At 41.0% G+C, this 21,392-nt stretch overlaps 1 protein-coding gene across 1 annotated transcript in view; it reads left to right on the top strand.

Annotated features, from left to right (window-relative positions):
• Positions 1–21,392, top strand: part of LOC136664221 (high-affinity choline transporter 1) — a 67,085-nt gene that overhangs the window by 30,551 nt on the left and 15,142 nt on the right. The window contains exons 3-5 of the mRNA XM_066641322.1: positions 2,839–2,994; positions 3,669–3,817; positions 5,702–5,845. Of these exons, the coding sequence (XP_066497419.1) occupies positions 2,839–2,994; positions 3,669–3,817; positions 5,702–5,845 (449 nt within the window). The remainder of the gene's footprint in view (positions 1–2,838; positions 2,995–3,668; positions 3,818–5,701; positions 5,846–21,392) is intronic.

The raw sequence follows: 21,392 nt of genomic DNA on the forward strand, positions 1-21,392 counted from the left end.
ATCAGTGTAGTGTTTGTCCTGTCAGTTCTTTGACACATTTTTCCCCATAAAGAATTCAACGCTAGTTTAGCCACAGATCTCTGTGCAGGATTAACTTCAATGCGTGATTGTTCTAGTTTAATCCCTTCATTCTCCTCATACTTTTGAATGTACTCTTTTTTATCGACCTCATCAACCACCCAGGAGGGATAACCTAAACTTTCCTGTTTTGTCTGTAGAAACCTGTCGATGTATTCTGTAAACAAATATTTCGAATGATTAGGGAAGTGCCATATTTCAATCACCTTCAACACTCTGTACCCCTTCTTGATGGCTTTCATCACCTCAACGCTAAACCAACTACCTGTCAGGGCCCTCTCCTCATCCGTGTGTTTACAATTATGCATTTGTTGTTCAGCACACGTTCGACACAAAGGAAACAAGAGTTTGCTTTTCACCCTATAAGGGAGAACAGGGGCCCACAAGCATTTAGGGGAGAGAACTTTTGCTCTAATGAGCCCGAAATATTTTTCCAACGGTTGAAAATCACGGAATATGACCCAACCCAGTAGGGTGACCCACGGGGTACCTCTTTGTTTTATTTACATAAGGATAGAGGGACGTGAAATCATAGTAATCAATCCTTTCACCGGGCTGTGCTACATAATGGAGATGCAATGCGTTTGTTCGACCACCGAACAGAGCATCTCGTGGTTTTATGCGCTCAGGAAAGTCAAAGCGGGTCATAAACAATTTCACAATTTAAATCATGTGAAAAAGGACTGATGTTAGACTTCTTAGCTTCATTGTTTAAAACTTCATTGTTAGGGCGTTTTTGCGCCATTTGACTAATACCATAACGCAAAATGAATAAATAAACATTCAAATAAAATAAGTATTACATTCTTGAGTTAGCAGTCGATGGCTCTTCACAGATAACAGCATTTGTAGAAAGTAGCATCATAATAGTGTCAGATTGTTTTTACTGAAATCTAAAGATGAAAAAAAAAAAAAGTTTCAATTAGGACTAGGAAATACACACAAAATTATAAATAACATATTTTACTTTACTTACAGGGAAGAGCTTCATCATAAGTGGATGTGTTCAAGGAGGTGTCTCCAGTTCATAACTGTTTAGGACGCTTGACTAAAGAGATACGAAAATTTTCATGAATAACATTATAAAATACATATTATACACTTATATATATATATATATATATATATATATATATATATATATATATATATATCCATCCATCCATTTTCTGTAACCGCTTATCCAATTTAGGGTCGTGGGGGGTCCAGAGCCTACCTGGAATCATTGGGCGCAAGGCGAGAATACACCCTGGAGGGGACGCCATATATATATATATATATATATATATATTTTTTTTTTTTTTTTTTTTTACATACCCTAAGGACTTAGTCTTGGAGCTTGTAAAATATTAGCCATCGTGTCTGTTCTTCTTTGTTCTTAATCTAAACAAAAATACAAAAAAATAAATAAATATATAAATAAATAACATATTTTTAAATCAAATATAAAATAATATTCTTAAATTAATCTTATTTTCCGTGATAAATAACAGAATGTCAGATCTTACCTGAAGATTTTGGTTCCAGTCTGAGCTGTATGTCAGACAAAGCTGTATGTCAGCGTGTAATGTGTAGATTTTTGACAGTTAATGAGCTCCTATATATACTGAGTCACTTATGTAAACTATCTGATGTACAGCGAGGAGGAGGGTTTAGGAGGGGGCAGCATTAAGACATCTTCAGATGTCATTTTTATCGTATGAAAACAGTATGTTTTTGGGGCAAGGGTCATAGATCGTTTTTTGAACGGGGGAGAAAATGAACGATTTTAAAACAATCTTTAATCACTAAAACACCATTATTCATTTAGAACTTGAAGTTAGACAATTTAAATTTTACTTACGTATACCCCTCCTGTGTGTGTGGGTATGTTTGTGTCATGACCGTTTGGTGGGGGTTGGGAGACCGTTGGGCGTTTCCTGTAATGAAACCGCGCATGCTCGATAAAAGGGTGTGGGGGGTGGTTGATCGTTAGCGATTACGGTAGCACGTGTGCGCCTGATAAAGCGTAGCTCGTGACTTGATACCTGTGATAAAACAGAGCCTGTGCACGCGTGTGTGCGCGATAAAGGGGTTCATCGTGGGGGGTCGTAGATCGTAGATACCTGTAATAAAACAGAGCGTGTGCGCGCGTGTGTAGAGAAAGGGCGGTAATTACGGTTAAATTACACGTTTATGATTGGTTGAGGGAAGGGCGGGAATTCCGGGGTAAAATACACGCTTGTGATTGGACGAAGCGAAGGCGAGACTTTTGAGCAAGGGCGGGAAAATACACGCTTATGATTGGTCGATGCCAGGGCGGGACTTCGATCAAATAGACGCTTCTTATTGGACTAGAGGGCGGGACTTCCTGTCGAATTGACGCTTCTGATTGGACAAGGGGGCGGGACATCCCTCCCAAAAGGGGGCGGGACTTCCCTCTCAAAAGGGGGCAGGGCTTGATTGACCCAAATGACCTGTCAACACGAAGTTACAAATAGTGCCTCATATATTCTCTCTTATAACTTATGGACACTCCCAAAAGGCCTATCCACCTACTGACATGTATATTTATAGAATACATCCTTAAAGACAATGGCCTGAGCTGGGGCTTGAACCGACAACCCAAGAATTTAGGAGCATAATAGTGACACTACCTGTTATGCCACAGTGCTACCCTAAATTCAGTCTTAAAATATGAAAAATATGTATGACGGACACTAAGAATTCTCTTCCATTCCCATCACGTCTCTTCTCATACTTTCCCTTCATTTTCTGTAGGTGGTCTGTTCTTCGCAAAGCCAATGCGCACTAGGGGATATGTGACGATGCTGGACCCTTTCCAGCAGCTCTATGGGAAGAGGATGGGTGGTCTTCTGTTCATTCCAGCCTTAATGGGAGAGATCTTCTGGTCAGCAGCCATTCTGTCAGCTTTAGGTATGTCATTTACATATGGGGAAATAAAATCCCGTTTTTAATATTTAAAGTGCATAGTATTCAAATGGGTAAAGTCACAAAAGACAAATCATTAATCTTTAATTTTATTACTTTTTATGGAACTCAACCCCTAATTAGTAGCCAAATCGAGCCAAAGGGGTGTCATTCATTAGTCATTCAGTGCTGTGTTTGAGCTGGTTCGTGCCATTAAAAGGAATATTTGTGCTCATTTACTTCTTGTGTTGTAGGCTAAGAAACATTTATTTGCACCTCTCATTCGTTAGTGCAGCATTTGTACAGGTTTGTGCAGTTAAGAGAAACATCCATGAGGGTCTGGCAACATCATGCTTTTAATATAAATTGTTTAATAACTCAAGAATTAAAATATAATATTTCTTTTAACAGCACAAACGAGGCGGAAATAAATGTTTTTATTCAGCTTCTGATAATAGGATTATTCTCACATTAAACAAAGAAATAGAAATGTTTTATTGGAAGGAATGGGTGCTTATTGTTATAACAGGTGTTGAAAGCCAAGTAGAACAATTACATTTTGTTTTCTACATTCAGCTCTCATGTAGCCTTATGAACATACACTTACCTAAAAAGACCATTGAAATGTCCTTGATGTTGTTTTTCCCCATCATAATTCCATTTTTTTAATTTCTCAACAGGTGCCACCTTAAGTGTAATTGTCGATATCAACATCAGCATGTCTGTCATGATATCAGCCCTTATCGCTATCTTCTACACACTGGTTGGTGGGCTGTACTCTGTGGCTTACACAGATGTGGTTCAACTCTTCTGCATTTTTGTAGGTCTGGTGAGTGTCAATAGACATACTAAATGCATGTCATATTTAAGTGGCTATAATTCATTTTTAATACCAAAAGGTAGCATAAAATATGATTACCTATTAAAAGAATGAAAGATTATACCAGGTTATTTTCCATACAGCAGGTCCCGCCTAGTGTGTGTCACACTTTCTGCCTTGTCCCTTGTTTCCTTTGTCTTCCATGTGCTTAGGTGCACGTAACTGTTTTTGTTTTGTTCCATTATCCCCCTTTAGCTCTGCCCTAGCCCCGCCTTAGCCCTGCCCTTTCATTAGTGTTCCCACCTGTGCCTCCTTTGTGGTCCTGTCCTCTCGTTATCCTTCCCAGGTATTTCTTGTCTGTTTTGTCTTCAGTCTCTTGTATCTGTTCCTGTTATACCTCAAGTCCAGTCTCCATTCCAGTCACCACTTAAGTACTGTGTCTTGACCCAAGTCCTCTCACCTGTTTCCTCTCCTGTGAAGTCTGTTCCAGTCCAGTGTCTTATTTAGAGACCAATCACATTTTCAGTTGCCTGTCCCAGCTTCTGCTTTGTCCTGTTTGTCCCTTGTTCTGTTATGGCACTTTTCCACTGCATGGAACCTACACAACCCTACTCGACTCAGCACCGCTTTTCCACTGGCCTAATTTGGTACCTGGTCCCTGGAACCGGGTAAGTTTTCAGTCCCAGCTCACTCCGGGTTCTAAACGTGCTGAGTAGGTACTAAATGGTGACGTGTAAACCCTGCAGACTGCTGATTGGCTAGAGCCATGTCAATCGCCACAAAATGCAGAGCTTATTCAAATCCAGCACAAACCCACCGCTTATAAAATCTCTTAAGTTACAGTGGCTTTCACTTTTATTTTTATCGGACTGGCAACTGCAGCTCGTAACTTTACCTCAAGGTGTTTTGTAGAAGTTTTAATGCTCCTTGAGCCGATAGCTGATGAAAATTTGCAGTGAAATCTAAATGTGCAACAAGTAAAACTGATATATAAGAACTGAGGCGCAGATCCAAAATCCAAAGAATAAAAATGACATGCGAATACATGATGAGTTTACAGTGCCTAGCTTTACCAACCCCCTATTGTTGTGGTTTTCAAAGCCAGCGATTTCTGTTAGAGACAGGGTTTTTCAACGCCACTGGCTCTGTTTTGTGGTGGAGCCCTGACAGTGGAAAAGCAACAACTTTAAGCAAGCTGTGTCAAGTCGTGTAGAGCCAGACCCATGCAGTGGAAAAGTACCATTAGCCTGTTTTCTGGTGGGGGTTACTGTTATTCTTTCTGCCTTGTCATTACATGGCTCCATTTTGGTTTTGTTCCAGTCTCCTCGCATAGCTCCTGCAATTAGTGTTCCCACCTATGTCTCCTTTGTGGTCCTGCTCTCTCTTTGTCCTTCCCAGGTGTTTCTTGTCTGTGCTCCTTATATATACCCCTTTGGTTTCAGTGCTCCCTTGTCTAGTCTTGTGTGTGTCGATATGTGCTTTTGAGTGCATCCACACCCGTTCATGGTTGTTTTCTGTTTGTTTCTGTGTATTGTAGTTTGTGTAATTTTGTGTTAGCTTTTGTTTATGCTATTAAAGAGATTCCTTGCGTGTATGTCCGCCTCCCTAGTCCTCCCATCAGCCGTGACAGTGTGTGTGTGTGGTGGGGGTGGACTAATATTGATACTTACAGCCTTAAATAGACTTAGCTCAGAAAATGTCTGCTTGCTTATTTAATGAGAAAAGTCTATTAGTGTTAAATTAACAATCAGTGTGTTGACGGATGTTACATGGTACCACTCACAGTTTAAATTTAACACTAATAGTGTTGATTTAATACTGGTGAATTCTCTTAGAAGGTCTTAGATGCTAAAAAATATAATAATATCTATTCTTTCTTTCTTTTCTTCTCAGTGGATCAGTGTGCCCTTTGCATTAGCCAATCCTGCAGTGTCAGATATCAGAATCACGGCAGTGAAGAAGGTATTTCAGACTCCATGGCTTGGAAAAATCCAGTCTTCTGATGGCTGGATGTGGGCAGACAACTTTTGTCTCCTAGTGAGTGCTCTGATAACCTTTTTTGTTTGGTTTGTCAAATCAAATGGTTTTATATTAATTCCTATACACTGATCAGCAACAACATTAAAACCATTGATAGTTGTCGTGAATACCATTCCCTCATTCCCATGGCACCTGTGAAGTGTTAGTGTGTTTATTAGGCCGGTGTTTCTCAATCCTGGTCCTGGAGGCACACTGCTCTGCACATTTATTGTTTTCATTTATCCCAACACAACAGATTCAACAAATTATTTAATTAACAAGAACATTTTGAGTTGCAGTGCGCATGTAATTTTGGTTTTCAAAAAATGGGCAACTGTGGCATGTTGGCATCATGGGGCCAGTGTTGAATGTAAAAGTTGATAAATTTAACTTAAAGGGATGCTCTTTAACAAAATAACTAACAAACGACTTTATGGCAAAATTTCTTTTCCACTAAACATTTGGCCATAAACAATAATAATAAATAAACTATTATACAGTTCCTGAAAGTGTATGATCACAGAAAGCTTGTTTTTTTTGTTCATACCAAAGATACATAACTCAGACCCTGTATTGAAATGACGATCGAGTTGTTTAAACTAGAAAACTTTAACTATGTTATTTTTTAATGTTACTAAAATCAAGCACCGTGTTTTATTAGCCAGAAGTAATGCTTGATAAACGCATAGGGCATCACTGGAATTCAAACATTTATGCATAAATATTTACATTTCATTTATAGGTATGACCGGTCAGAAAGTCAGTAACACTCAGTTTTGTACATGTATTTGTGGGGTCATAGGGACAGAGGAAGTTTCAGTTTTGTTAAATGTAGAGCAGAAAAAGACAGGCTCCTAGTTCACAGAAATGCCTCCACACCCAAAATGGGTAACACTTCATTTTGATGGTCCCCCTGTAGCTATTCAGCATACTTTCAGTAAGCTGTTAACAGTGCATCTGTTGACTAGATGTAAAACAGCATCAATAGAGAGTTAATTTATCATTAATAAATACATCCGCAGATTGTCAGTTTAATTTATTTAAGCACTCATTTTGTTGCTTTATTATATAGTAAGATATATTTGTAGGTATTCAGTTGACTGTCAGGACTGGGCAGACTGATGAAGGCGGACCCACATGCTATAACACAGGATACTTTTTATTTATACACAAGATAACAAAACAAAGACAGATTTGGATAACAGGATACTTAGACAGAGTAAGACTTGGACAGAGGACTGATACAGAGAGAACTAAACTGAGATACAGATACAGACAAACCTGGACTGAGAGAACTAAACATACAGAGAAAGCTAAACAGAGACCTAGACATGGAGGGACAGATACAAAGAGAACTACACTGAGTTATGACACAAACAGACAAAAGAAATACAAACAGGTAAACCAAACGAGAACACAAAGCACAAGGAAGGAACAGACAGACCAGACTGACATACAAAGGGAAGCAAATCGAAGCGAGGAACATACAAGACAAACAGATGAGCGAAAGTAGAGGTTACAGGAAAGAGGAGAGAGACACAAACTGACTTGAAGAGGAACGGGAATGAGGAACAGACGAGACAAACAGACCAGAGACAGACAAGTGAATGTGGAGCGAGAACAAGACGAAACAAGGAAAGGGATCAAGCATCAGATGAGATAGACTGGAGTGTGGCAAAACGAATGTCCAACAAACAGGCACAGACACAAAGTGACTTATACGCACAAGTACACCTGAGACCGATAATGAGGGGGCAGGATTACAAATGAGACACATGTGGGGACACTGACGAGAGGGCGGAGCCAAGGTGGGACTAGGGCGGAGACAGGAACAATAACAAACAGAACCATGTGCAAGAGCATATGGCCAGGAAAACAGACATGACAGGAACAGGGCGTGACAGTCAGTACAATGTAAAACACAAACTTTAGTCATCTAGTTATCATCACTAAACTATCGTCACATTATCAGTGTAATTTCTGAATCTGTGCTACAAACTATCAACAAACAGGCATCTGCATACCTGTTGATATTTCAGTAGAATACTTATTAATGTTTCTGTAGAATGCATGTAGACAATTCAGTAGAATGAATTTAGAAATTCCCGAGCTGTCAGCGTTATTCCTGTAGATGTGTTACAAACTACCAATTGACTGTCAGTAGCATACACATTGGTATTTCAGTAGGATAGACTGTAAAATATATCTGTGAATTTTATGGTGGAAAATCATGACAGTAAATGACTAAACACTAAAAAGGTTGAAAAAACGTTTCTGTAACAGTGAAATACTGTAGATACTTTTATCAGCCAAAATACACATTTTTACATCTCTTTACTGTAAAAAATACATTATTTCACCATTAAACGCCAACCCATTAGGGGCAGTACCAGTGTCCAAGTACTGGGAGGAGCTGAGACTCAATAGGGAGCACCCAGCATGCCTTGCTTCTCCATATTTTCTGTGATTTTCAGAGTTTCTTTGTTTTTTTCTGTTTTTGAAACCTTTTAATTTTGAGTTGTATTAGGTTGATTTTTTTTGTGTATTTGTGTATGTGTTTGTGTTTGTGTGCATGATATAATGAAATGTGTGTTGGTCAGGAAAGCCTGTGTTCCGAGTGCTGTAGTGTGGCACCCAGATACTGCACATTTCTTTGGTCCTTTCGGCAATGTCTCCTTTAGTGTAGCTGAGTGTAGGATGTGGTTTGACAATATCTAAATATGGCTTTATCTCAAACACCATTCTCTTATTTGTCACACAATTTGCATGTTAATTTTATGGCAAAACAATGTTTCTTTGTTATTTTTATGGTGTGTTTTTTTTTAACAGGAAACTACTGCAAACAAAACAGTTCTTAAATGTAAAATTTATGATTGCCAAAAACGTGACCGTATATTTTATTTCAATGTACCTATTAATTCTTCAGTAGAATGCATATAAATATGTCCGTAGAATTAATGTGGAAATAATGAGGCTTATAATACAATAATAATGGAATGTCATTAGAGGTATATTGGGTCTCTCAAGTAAGCATCATGATCATCATCTTCTTTGCCACTTAATCCATTTCAGGGTTGTGGTTCAAGTAAGCATCTGTAGATGTGAATTTGGACCATCCAAATAAAGTGAAAGACAGTCTAGTTAAGTAGATTATATACAACATGTGTGCCATTCTTAAGATTCTACAGACAAACTAATAAACATTTTGTATATTCTGTATATTACAGATACACTCTTGACCTTCAGTGTGATTTCAACTGTTGTTTAGAGACTGTGTTGAAAATAATTATTGTCAGTTCACCAAAATCTGCTAATATTGAACTCTTAATGTAATGAATAATGCAGCAGTATTTTTAGCCAAGTTGTATTTAAATAAATTCAGAACCATAATTTAAGACAACAAAAGGCAAAAAATAGTCTTTCAAGCTAACATTTAACTCACATTAAAAATATAAATAAATAAATATAATAAAATACCATTCAGCTCAGTGATATCAATAACCATTAATGTGCCATGAATCCAAATGTGGTTACAGAGTGTTTGTTACAGCTAAATAAAATGCTTCATGTTAATAGCTTGATCTGCACATCAATAAACAGGTTATAACAAAAGATATATAAATAAATTATCAAATAGAGATATATAGAGCAATAAATAAATAAAGTAATATAATATTTAAATCCAAGATAGTAACATTGTATCCTTTTAATGAGTAGTTGCATAATACTTGTAAACATGGTACCTAAATATTAAGAATTAGATAGCTGCCAGTCACATTTGCTCCGTGTTTTAGTGTCTTTTTGTTTGTTTCTAGTGATTTTGTCTTACCTTGAACATTTCCCATCTATATTGATATTTACTAGAAGTTTTTACACTTTTGCAGGATGGAATGACTAGTTTTACAGAGCTTTCGGACTTTGGTCATGCTGTGAATCGTAGAATTGTTTACTCGCGGGATCGGCTGCTTGCGCTGCGGATGGCGCCGGCTTTGCTACCTCTCTGCCGGAGCTGAGGCGGCCGTACTGTGGTTGCGGGAAACAACCGGCGGGACAGGATTAGGGGATTCAAACCCTGCCTCCCTTCTATCATCATGGGAAATGACTGTGTGGTTACTGACTAATAAAACTGACAAACTTTATGCTCTTATCAGGATACAGTGGACAAACAGAGAAGCACATTCAGTGGAAGACTGTGTGCAAGGGGTGTGAAGTATTGTGAAATATGGCTAGCAACTTGTTAAGAGTCCGTTTTCTGCCACCACCTCCAGAGTGTCCAGTTCAGGTCCAACAGACCCTGCCTTCTTGATTAATTTGTTCAGTTTGTTCAGTGCACTTTTATTGATGCTGTTGCCCCAGCACACAACAGCATAGAATATAGCACTAGCAATAACAGACTGGTAGGATGTCCAAAGGAGTTTAGTGGACGTTCCTATCCTTTCTTGAACCCTGCACAGGTATTAGAGCTCCAGTCCAGTCTGTAGTCCAAGTGCACGCCCAGGTATTTGTAACTACCAACCACCTCCACTTCCACTCCATCAATGGTAACTGGTGACGGGACAAGTCTAAGTATCCTAAGTCTACCACCATTTCCTTCGTCTTACTGATATTGAGCTGCAGACGATTCAGCTCACATCAGCTGATAAAATCTGACACCAGCTCCCTGTATTCAGCTTCCTGTCCTTTCCTGATACACCCCATAATGAAAATCTGAGAATTTCTGCAGATGGCATGTGCTGGAGTTGTATCTGAAGTCAGAAGTGTAGATATTGAACAGGAATGGAGCTAAAACAATCCCCTGGGGGCCACCATGCTGTCCATGTCAGTTTCTGAAACACAGCCCTGCAGCCACAGGTACTGAAGATGACCAGTCAGGTTGTCCATCATCTATGAGATGATGGATTTGTCTACATGCATCTGTTGCAGTTTCTCGCAGAGTAACACAGCATGTAGAGTGTTAAATGCACTGGAGTGATCTAAGAACATGATCCTCACAGTGCTGCCCATTGTGTCCAGATGGGAGTACACCTTGTCCAGCAGGTTGATCACCGCATCATCCACTCCAATGCCATCTGTTGCAGTTTCTCGCAGAGTAACACAGCATGTAGAGTGTTAAATGCACTGGAGTAATCTAAGAACATGATCCTCACAGTGCTGCCCATTGTGTCCAGATGGGAGTACACCTTGTCCAGCAGGTTGATCACCGCATCATCCACTCCAATGCCATCACAGTATGTAAATTGAAGAGAAATGATGAAATCAGATAAGGTGTAAATGCTTGGTGTGGAGGAGGAATGGGCTGAGAATGGGGGTAGCTGTTGTCTTCCTGAGGTGTTAAGAGGCAAGTGTAGTGTAACATATATATATAGATTTATAATTTGTTTTTATAGCGTTGACCTTATTCAAACTCCTCCAATCTCTGATATTTGACTTAATGATCTTAATTAAAATTTATAATTGGCTTAGGCAATTAAAACATTGAATGAATAATGAATGAATAATAATCATGCTAAATGAGTACGTCAGGATTTTCAGGAAAATAATGAACAAATTGCAAACACTGTGATTTCAAATAATGAGAGTTTTATTAATAAAGAGAAGATATTTAATTAACATAGCGTAGCCTTGCAATCTCACGGTATCACCACAGGGAAAACCGATTTTGACCTTAAGGTGGGCTAGGCGCTGCTGGCTTGTGATTAAATTGTTGCTAACTAAGGTTTAATAAATGGTAAATTATAAAGGGATTTACTTAGACATCAGCTCCTGGAAAAGTGTGAAATACGCTAGCTTACTCGTTTGCCGTTTCACCGAGCCGTCGCGTCCTGCTGTTTAATCTTCGTGTTCTGGGGTGTTTCTCGTCCACGTGGTGAGAGACTGGCCCACTTATGGAGGAGATCTCTTTCCGGTTGAGTTGAAAACTCTCGGCTTCAGGCTGAGCCGCGTCGATCAAGATTTCCCCTCTTTGGATTTTCACAGGCGTGGCTAGTTTTCCACCGGAGTGGAGCGGCTTTTTCAGAGTATTAGCTCGTCTCGTTGTTCAGTTTTCCAGGAGTAATGTCTTCAGAAATCAGCTTATAACGTTAATATATCTGCTATCGACTAATCAAAAGGTTGATATCTTATTCTGGCCACGAATAAGTTTCGCCTACTTTGATCACTCGTGAGATCACACTTCGATGGGTAATAAAACATAAACAAGATTAAAAGAAAAGAGATATTCAAAACGCTCAACGCATTATTAAAACTTCATACGATCAGCTAATTCAAGACGTCTCTTGTGAGCTTTTTCTGAAGTCTGAGATTTTTCTTTGTTTCGTTGTCGGCGTGGAGAAGAAAGCGTTTCTTTGTTGTTTCAAAGTTTCTCGGATTCTCTCGCTGTTGTTGTCGTCTTCTCTTCTCCGTGAACTGTTACTTCTGTTCTGTCGAGCTCTCGTGATTCTTCTTCTCTGCTAACTGCTTACTGCTTCTTCTTACTGCTTACTGAGCAGTCGAGCTGCTGTTTTTCAAAGTCAGCGCGATCACGCCCTAATGGGAGGCGTCCTTTCCTGATTGGCACAAGTTCAGGCTCACGTGACTGACTTTATGAGACAGAAAAGAGGGAAGGCTGGATCAAAGATCTTTTAAACAATAAGTAATAAGACATTTCCCGTATCGAAATTTCCTATTCGTATTAGTAACATACAACAATGAGTATACTGGGTTATTAATATCAAACAGTTACATAAGGTTTCATCTTTAGTACGTTGTTTTACGTCCAATTCATGATGATACGCTGGAAAAAAAAATATTAATCCGTTTTCTCTTATTCAGAGGTAGAACTTCTTGTCATGATAGAAACAATTTTCCGCTATTGTTTTAGGCGACCCCGAGCGAGGCGTAGTTTCGCCAGTGTCCATTTGGGGTCGCTGTTGGTCCATGTGTAGGTTGTCGTTTAGATGAGTCAATGGGGTTCAACTCGAGGTCACCCCTTCTGAACATCTGATTCCCGTGGGAGATAACGAGAGACATTGAGGTGCCACTTCGTCATAAACGGGATTATAACCCTTCCTTTTGTTTGAGGTTCCTGTCTCTTAAGAGCATTATAAAAATTGGTTATCTCGACAGTTCCTGGCCATGTGTCACTTGAAAGTGTTCTTAGGTGGGTGCGTGTGTGTGGGGGCTGCAAGGCCTTTGCTCCCTGTGGTTCGTGGAATGCTGACTTCGGGACCAGATGAAAGGTCCTCTTCAGAATGGAAAAGTTTTAATTAAAACTTTTCATTTCTTCATTTATATTCTGTCCATTTCTATCTTTGGTCCATACTCCACTACACAAGACCACTGGAGACAGAGTAGACAATGGGGCATGAGGAGAGTCAGTCAAACATTAGAAAAACTTGTTTAGAAAAAACTCATTAATCATTCATGGCTGCCCTCTGTTGTTTTTCTAGAGCTGCATGGATTGAAGCCAGTGATGCCATTCAGGCCTTTACACACATCACATGCCTTGTTCTGCTCCAATTTGTTCTCCAGCTTACCCTATTTATTTATTTATTTATTTATTTATTTAGTTAGTTAGTTAGTTAGTTAGTTAGTGCTTGGCCTCCTTTATCCTTATTCTGCGTTCTGCTTGTACACTCTTCAGCTCTTCCTTGTCCCCTGATCTAAAGGCTCTCTTCTTCTGGTTCAGCTGTGATTTTAGGCTGCTTGTGACCAAAGGTTTTAAAGGACGGGTTATTGGATGGTTTTAGAGGGTACAACAGAGTCCACACCGAAGTTAATGTAGTCCATAACACATGTTGAAATTTCATCAATGTCCTGATGGTGTTGTTCACAGAGAACATCCCACTGTGTGACCTCAAAACATGCCTGCAGTGATTCCATTACCTCAGGTGACCATTTCCTCACTGTTCTGGTGGATGCTTACTGTCCTTGGACCAAGGGCTTATACTGTGTTTTGAGAAGTACAAGGTTGTGTTCAGATCAGCCCAGTGGAGGGAGAGCTGTGGAGTTGTATACTCCTTTAGCATTAGCATACAACAAGTCCAGGGTCCTGTTTTCTCTGGTCCTGCACTTCACAAACTGGCTGAAAGTGGACAGACACAATGAAAGAGAAACATGGTTAAAGTCTCCAGACACTGCTATAAATGCACTGGGATTCTGGTTCTGCGCTCTTGTCATGGTAGTGTGGATGACTTCACATGCTGTGTCTGCAGTGGCAGAAGGTGGAATATACACAGTACTACTTTTGTGAATTCTCTTGCCAAATAGTACTGACACATTCCCACTACAGTGTTCAATGTCCATTTGACAGATCCCTTCTTTCACTGTGATGTGACCAGGGTTACACCACCTGCTGTTCACAAACACAGCAAGCCCTCTTCTTTCTTCTTACTGGTTTAATTGTAAACTTTGTCCGTCCGTCTGTCTGTCCGTTTCTTCCCACAGCAATAAGGCTTTACAACAAGTCTCCTTTCTGCAGGGACATGACTGATCTTCTACTGTCTGAACTGTGCTGAACTACACCATTCTCTTACAGTTTCAGTTCATACTATCTATCATGATGCACTCACTGTCACTGCTTTTTTCTGATTTGCTACTAGTCCACATTATTATTCTGCTCTCTGGACTGACCATTTTTCTCTCTGTATTCTAGTACTAAGAATATATTTACTGACAACTTTACTGAGTCTGAACACCACTAGTGCAATAATGATTATGCTGCTCTGTTTTAGACATGTGCATTCTCTTTATGTACATAGATATTTTTTACTTGTTGTAATATTATCATTTATGTTTCTTAGTGCAATACCTGCTAAGACTGCTCTTTTGTCATGTACAGAACAGATATGTATATAGACCTTTCTCAACTCTAATATATTAAGGTCCATAGGACTGTACCACACCTTAGTTTTTTTTTTTTTACCTCTGTAACCCGCTTCTACAAGTATATCCTGCACTATTATTGTTATTTCTTTCTGTATGTCTTCCCTTGTGCACTATGTACAGTACTGTGACACTACTTGCGAGATCAATAAAGTCTTATCTTAAAATGTATTTAAATACGTATTGGCTAAAAATACTGCTGTATTAGTTATTACATTAAGAGTTCAGTGTTAGCAGATTTTAGTGAACTGAAAATAATACATAATTATTTTTATCACAGTCTCTAAACATCAGTTGAAACCTCATTGATGGCCAACTATGTATCTGTAAATCTACAATGTTTATTAGTTTGTCTTTAGAACCTTAAGAATGGCACAAATTATGTATACTTAATTAGACAGTCTTTCACTTTATTTCGATGGTCCTAATTCATGTCTACAGATGCTTACTTGAGCCAGACCCAGTGTGCTTCTAGTGACATTCCATTAGTAAGCATCATTATTCTCACACTAATTCTACTGAAATATCTATATGCATTCTGCTAAATAATTAATAGGTCTCCTATTAAAATATCAATGTGTATGCTGCAGACAGTCTATTGGTAGTTTGAGACACATATACAGGAATAATGATGACGTGTTGAGAATTGCTACGTTTACCACTCACATTTCCACTTGCATGATTTTACCATGTATACTTGTATGCTACTGACAGTCTGTAGATAGTTTGTAACACATCTACAGAGATAACACTGACAGCTCGGGAATTTCTACATTGATTCTACTGAATTGCCTACATGCATTCTACTGAAACATTAATAAATATTCTACTGAAATATTAACAGGTATGCTACTATTGTAGCACAGCTACAGAATTTACACAGAGTTTGATGATAGTCTATGATAGTCTTTGATGATAACTAGATGACTAAACTTTGTCTTTTACATTTTACTTACTGTCAACTGAATGCCTACAAATATGTCAATGTAGTCTATAATGAAGAGACAAAATGAGTGCTTAAATAAATTAAACTGAGAGTCTGGTGATAAATTTATTAATGATAAATTAACTCTAAAGATGCTGTCTTAACCGCGACCCTGAATGGACAAGTGGAAAAGATGATGATGGTGATGATGATGATGATGATGATGATGATGGTGATGATGTCTTACTTCTAGTCAACAGATGCACTGCTAACAGCTTAATGAAAGTATGTTTAATATTCTCTGGTCTCTCTGGTATATTCTCTGGTATAAAAAATTATTTTTTATATATTTTATATTATTTATTATAAATAATAATAATAAATAATCCTAAATTAGCAAAAGTTAAATCAGTCCCATCAAAGATCCTAGTAAAGTAGAGATATGGTAATGTATCCTGAAAATGCAGGAAAGCTGGTCTGGGCACAAGACGGTGGGAAAGCTCAGAGGTTCTGGCATCAGACCTGGCAAGTGTCCAACGGTTAGTCTTGTAGGTAACTTGGGTAGCAAGAGAGCCCAGTGGTAGGTCTTCCATTATTGATAGTTCAGACAAGTGGGCAGTTATAAACTTTGAAAAGAAAATCTGGATTTATTTGGAGTACAGAGAATGTGAAAATGATCAGAGTGTGGTTCATAACGCCAGCAATTCTGACTATAAAAGCATAACTGAAAAGGAGAGAACTGGAAGGTAACACAAATCTGAGTGACTGCATGCAAACAGGAGGACGACAGCACCAGCTACTCAGTTTACCACAATTCCCTTTGTCCTGTGAAAGCTAGAGTGAAAAGAGCTTGGCGCAAGATGGAACCTTGAAAAGACTGCTTGAATGTGAGATTACGACCAGTGCATGGGCAATTCCTCTCTCTGTGCTTGTGAGTTTCACATTTGCACTTGCGAATGGGATTATTTACACACGCAAAATATTAAGACTTTCAGGTTTATATTTTGTGCCTGGTGTTTTTGCGCCCTCTACTTTTGACATTGGTTTGGATACAGTTCATCTTTTAGTTATACTCTTTAATCACTGAGAATACTAATTGTTACAGTTAAAAAAAAGTGGAATTTTTATCCATTTTTGCTTAATACAAGACATCACATGCTCAGCAGTCTGTGGTTGGAGTTTCCGGAGTCACTTCTTCATGATGTGCCATACATATTCAATAGAAGCCAGATCTGGACTGCAGGCAGGCAAAATGAGCACATGCTCTCTGTTTCCACGAAGCCACCTTGCAGCATGTTCAAAATGATAACTGGCATTGTCTTGCCTGAATAAAGACTACCCTGTGAAAAAACGATGCTGCTTTACTCCTGCTCAAGGGCACTGATGCACTGTAATAACAGAAATGTACGGTACTCTTCATAAAATTAGAATATCATGAAAAAGTTGATTTATTTCAGTAATTCCATTCAAAAAGTGAAACTTGTATATTATACTCATTCAATACACACAGACTGATATATTTCAAGTGGTTATTTCTTTTAATTTGATGATTATAACTTCCAAATAATGAAAATCCCAAATTCAGTATCTCAGAAAATTAGAATATTACTTAAGACCAATACAAAAAAAGGATTTTTAGAAATGCTGGCCAACTAAAAAGTATGAACATGGTAAATATGAGCATGTACAGCACTCAATACTTAGTTGGGGCTCCTTTTGCCTGAATTACTCCAGCAATGCGGCGTGGCATGGAGTCGATCAGTCTGTGACACTGCTCCGGTGAGAGCCCAGGTTGCTCTGATAGTGGCCTTCTGCATTGTTGGGTCTGGTGTATTGCATCTTCCTTTTCACAATACCCCATAGATTTTATAAGGGGTTATGGTCAGGCGAGTTTGCTGGCCAATTAAGAACAGGGATACCATGGTCCTTAAACCAGGTACTGGTAGGTTTTGCACTGTAAAATGCAAAATTTACTTTCATCAGAGAACATAACTTTGGATCACTCAGCTGCAGTCCAGTCCTTTTTTCTTTGCCCAGTCAAGATGCTTTTGACGCTGTCTCTTGTTCAAGAGTGGCTTGACACAAGGAATGCGACAGCTGAAACCCATGTCTTGCATACGTCTGTGCATGTTGGTTCTTGAAGCACTGACTCCAGCTGTAGTCCAGTCTTTGTAAATCCCCCCCACATTTTTGAATGGGTTTTGTTTCACAATCCTCTCCAGGGTATGGTTATTGCTTGTACACTTTTTTCTACCACATCTTTTCCTTCCCTTCGCCTCCCTATTAATGAGCTTGGACATAGAACTCTGTAAACAGCCAGCCTCTTTAGCAATGACCTTTTGTGTCTTGCCCTGCTTGTGTAAGGTGTCAATGGTCATCTTTTGGACAACTGTCAAGTCAGCAGTTTTCAGTTAATTATCTGATTAGAGTGTGGCACTAGGTGTCTTCAGTATTGAAGTTTTTCACAATATTGTAATTTTCTGAGATTCTGAATTTGAGGTTTTTATTAGTTGTCAGTTATAATAATCAAATTAAAAGAAATACTTGAAATATATCAGTCTGTTTTTAATGAATGAGTTTAATACACAAGTTTTACTTTTTGAATGGAATTACTGAAATAAATAAACTTTTTCATTATATTCTAATTTTATGACCAGCACCTATATACATTACAGTATAATTAGGGTAACTTAATTTATTATTTATATATCACCTTTTATAAATTAAGATGCAGCTTAATATGCTTTGTATAAAATTTTATAAAGCTATGATTTCTCCAGATCACTCTGAATTTAGAGTGAAAGACCTAAATTCTTCACAATTGTGCATTGAGATTTCTTTTGTGTCAGTTATCAATTCTTTCACAAAGTTTGGCACAAACTGTGATTGCAAAGACTGAACCTTTGGTGGATGCCCAAATTATTAATTAATTGTCTGAAATTGCTTATCCAATTCAGGGTCGCGGTGGGTTCAGAGCCCACCCAGAACCACCAGGCACGAGGCAGGAACACACCCTGGAGGGGGAACCAGTCCCTCATAGGGCGACACACACTCTGTCAGGAATCACGGAGCGGACTGACTGAGGCGGACGCATTTGCTAAAACACGGAGGGTATTTAATAACAAAATGTATGACAAAACAAAGACAAGCTACAAAGGAAACCATAACACAAGAAATGAAACGAAACTATCACAGAGACAGACTAGACTGGGGAACGAAACGACGACGAGGGAAACTACGGAGACAGACAAATAACATGACCGACATGACAGCGGAGAAACGAGAAATGTGAATGAAATGAACGACAAACAGGACGTGACACAAGAGGGCTTAAATACAGACACAAACGAGACACACCTGGACAGATAACGAGGACGGGCTAACACATGACACGGACGAGGAGGCGGGACGAGGGCGGAGACAAGGATATAAACAAAACATAGCCATGTGCAACTAAAGCACATGGCGGGGACAACAGACTGATAGGACGAAGGCGTGACAGATGCCCCCCCCCAAGAACGCGCAACTCCCGGGCGCGTACTCCTAAACCCCCCAGGAGCTGGCACAGGAGAGGGCACGGAAAACAAGACAGGACAACAAACCAACGGGTGACAGGACTCAGGACAGGACGGGAACAGACACAGGAGCTGGGGACACGACAGGACCGAATATACGAGACGGGACATGGGACATGACAGGAGACTGACAAAGGGGGGCAACAAGAGACGAGAACGGACTGGACAGGACAGGAGTGGACACATGGGACTTGACAGGGTTGTTGACATTGGACATGACACTGGATGGAAACAGGGACTGGACAGAAGACGGGACAGGTGACAGGACTTGGTGCTGGGACTGGACGGGAGCAGAGACTGGTGACAAGACACTGGACAGGATAGGAACGTTAGACTGGACAGGGGTACGTGACTGGACAGGTGACATGACACTAGACTGAAACGGAGACGGGACTGGAGACTGGACAGGGGATTGAAAGGGAAACTGGACCGGAGACAAGACAGGTGACTGGACATTGGACGGATACGGGAACTGGACGTGAGACAAGACAGAGGGTGGAAACGGGGACTGGACAGGACTAACAGGGGACTGGACATGAGACAAGACAGAGGGTTGAAACGGGGACTGGACAGGAGACAAGACAGAGGGTTAAAACGGAGACGGGGCTTGAGACTGGAAAGGGATTTGAAACAGAGACTGGACCGGAGACAAGACGGGTGACTGGACATTGGACGGATACGGAGACTGGACATGACTAGCAGGGGACTGAACAGGGGGTTGAAACGGAGACTGGACAGGACTTGACAGGGGAACAGGGACCAATACATTCACAGGGACTGACACAAACACAGTGACCAGGACAGGGACAGAGACAAAGGCTGACACGGGCACAGGGACAAGGACAGAGACAGGAACCAAGACTGGGACAGACAAGGGAACCAATATAACAGGGGGGTGCCCAGGACTGGCTAATGTCTGTGGGGCAGTCTGAGGAACCAGCCTGGGCACAGTTCTGGGGATCGGCCCTGAAGTCCTTCGGGCCGACCTATGGACATGGACAGGAGAGGCCGTAGCCACAGTCACGGGGACAGGAGAGGCCGTAGCCACAGTCACGGGGACAGGAGAGGCCGTAGCCACAGTCACGGGGACAGGAGCGGCGGGTACCGCCATTACCGAGACAGGAGCGGCGGGTGCCGCCATTACCGAGACAGGAGCGGCGGGTGCCACCATTACCGAGACAGGAAGCCCTGCAGCGACGTCCACGGAGGCAGGGGAACCTGCGACAACGTCCAAGGAGACAGGGGAACCTGCGACGACGTCCAAGGAGACAGGGGAACCTGCGACGACATCCACGGAGACAGGGGAACCTGCGACGACGTCCACGGAGACAGGGGAACCTGCGACGACGTCCACGGAGACAGGGGAACCTGCGACGTCGTCCACGGGGGCAGGGGAACCTGCAACGTCATCCATGGGGGCAGGGGAACCTGCGACGTTGTCCACGGGGGCAGGGGAACCTGCGACGTCGTCCACGGGGGCAGGGGAACCTGCGACGTCGTCCACGGAGACTGAAGAATGTGCGACGACGTCCACGGAGGCAGATGAATCTGCGACGTCGTCCATGAAGACAGGAGAGGCGCGCGTCGCGCTCACGAAGACAGGAGAGGCGCGCGCCGCGCTCTCGAGGACAGGGGTTTGTGCTGCTCGCCGGGCTCGCGCTGGAGCTGTAAAGGGTTTAGGGGGTTTCACAGGCGCACCCATTAGATCCCCTCGAGGTGCGCCCCTGTTAGCCTCAGACCTCAGAGCTACGGAGGTGAGGCTAACAGCCCCTACCCTTAACGCCCCCCCAAAAATTTCCCCGGACCTGAGGGGGTAATCCTCCAGCGAGGGGGGAACTCCAGCACGGTTCTTCCGCCGACTCTTTCGACTCCCACTGGCGCAACTACTCGATTCCCGAGTCGACTCCTCCGCTATAGGATCCGGAACAGTGCCAGGCAGGAGCTGGAGTCGGCGACTCCATTCCGAGGCCGCTTTCAAAGCCTCCCCCACAGGATCTTTGGGGCCTGTGCGGAATGGAGTCCGGCGAACGGCACACCCTTTGAAATAATAATCCGCGCTAGCTGCGTCCTTGCGGTCGTTCATTCTGTCAGGAATCACGGAGCGGACTGACTGAGGCGGACGCATTTGCTACAACACGGAGGGTATTTAATAACAAAATGTATGACAAAACAAAGACAAGCTACAAAGGAAACCATAACACAA

The sequence above is a fragment of the Hoplias malabaricus genome, chromosome 12 (assembly GCF_029633855.1).
Source record: "Hoplias malabaricus isolate fHopMal1 chromosome 12, fHopMal1.hap1, whole genome shotgun sequence".
Classification (NCBI taxonomy): domain Eukaryota; kingdom Metazoa; phylum Chordata; class Actinopteri; order Characiformes; family Erythrinidae; genus Hoplias; species Hoplias malabaricus.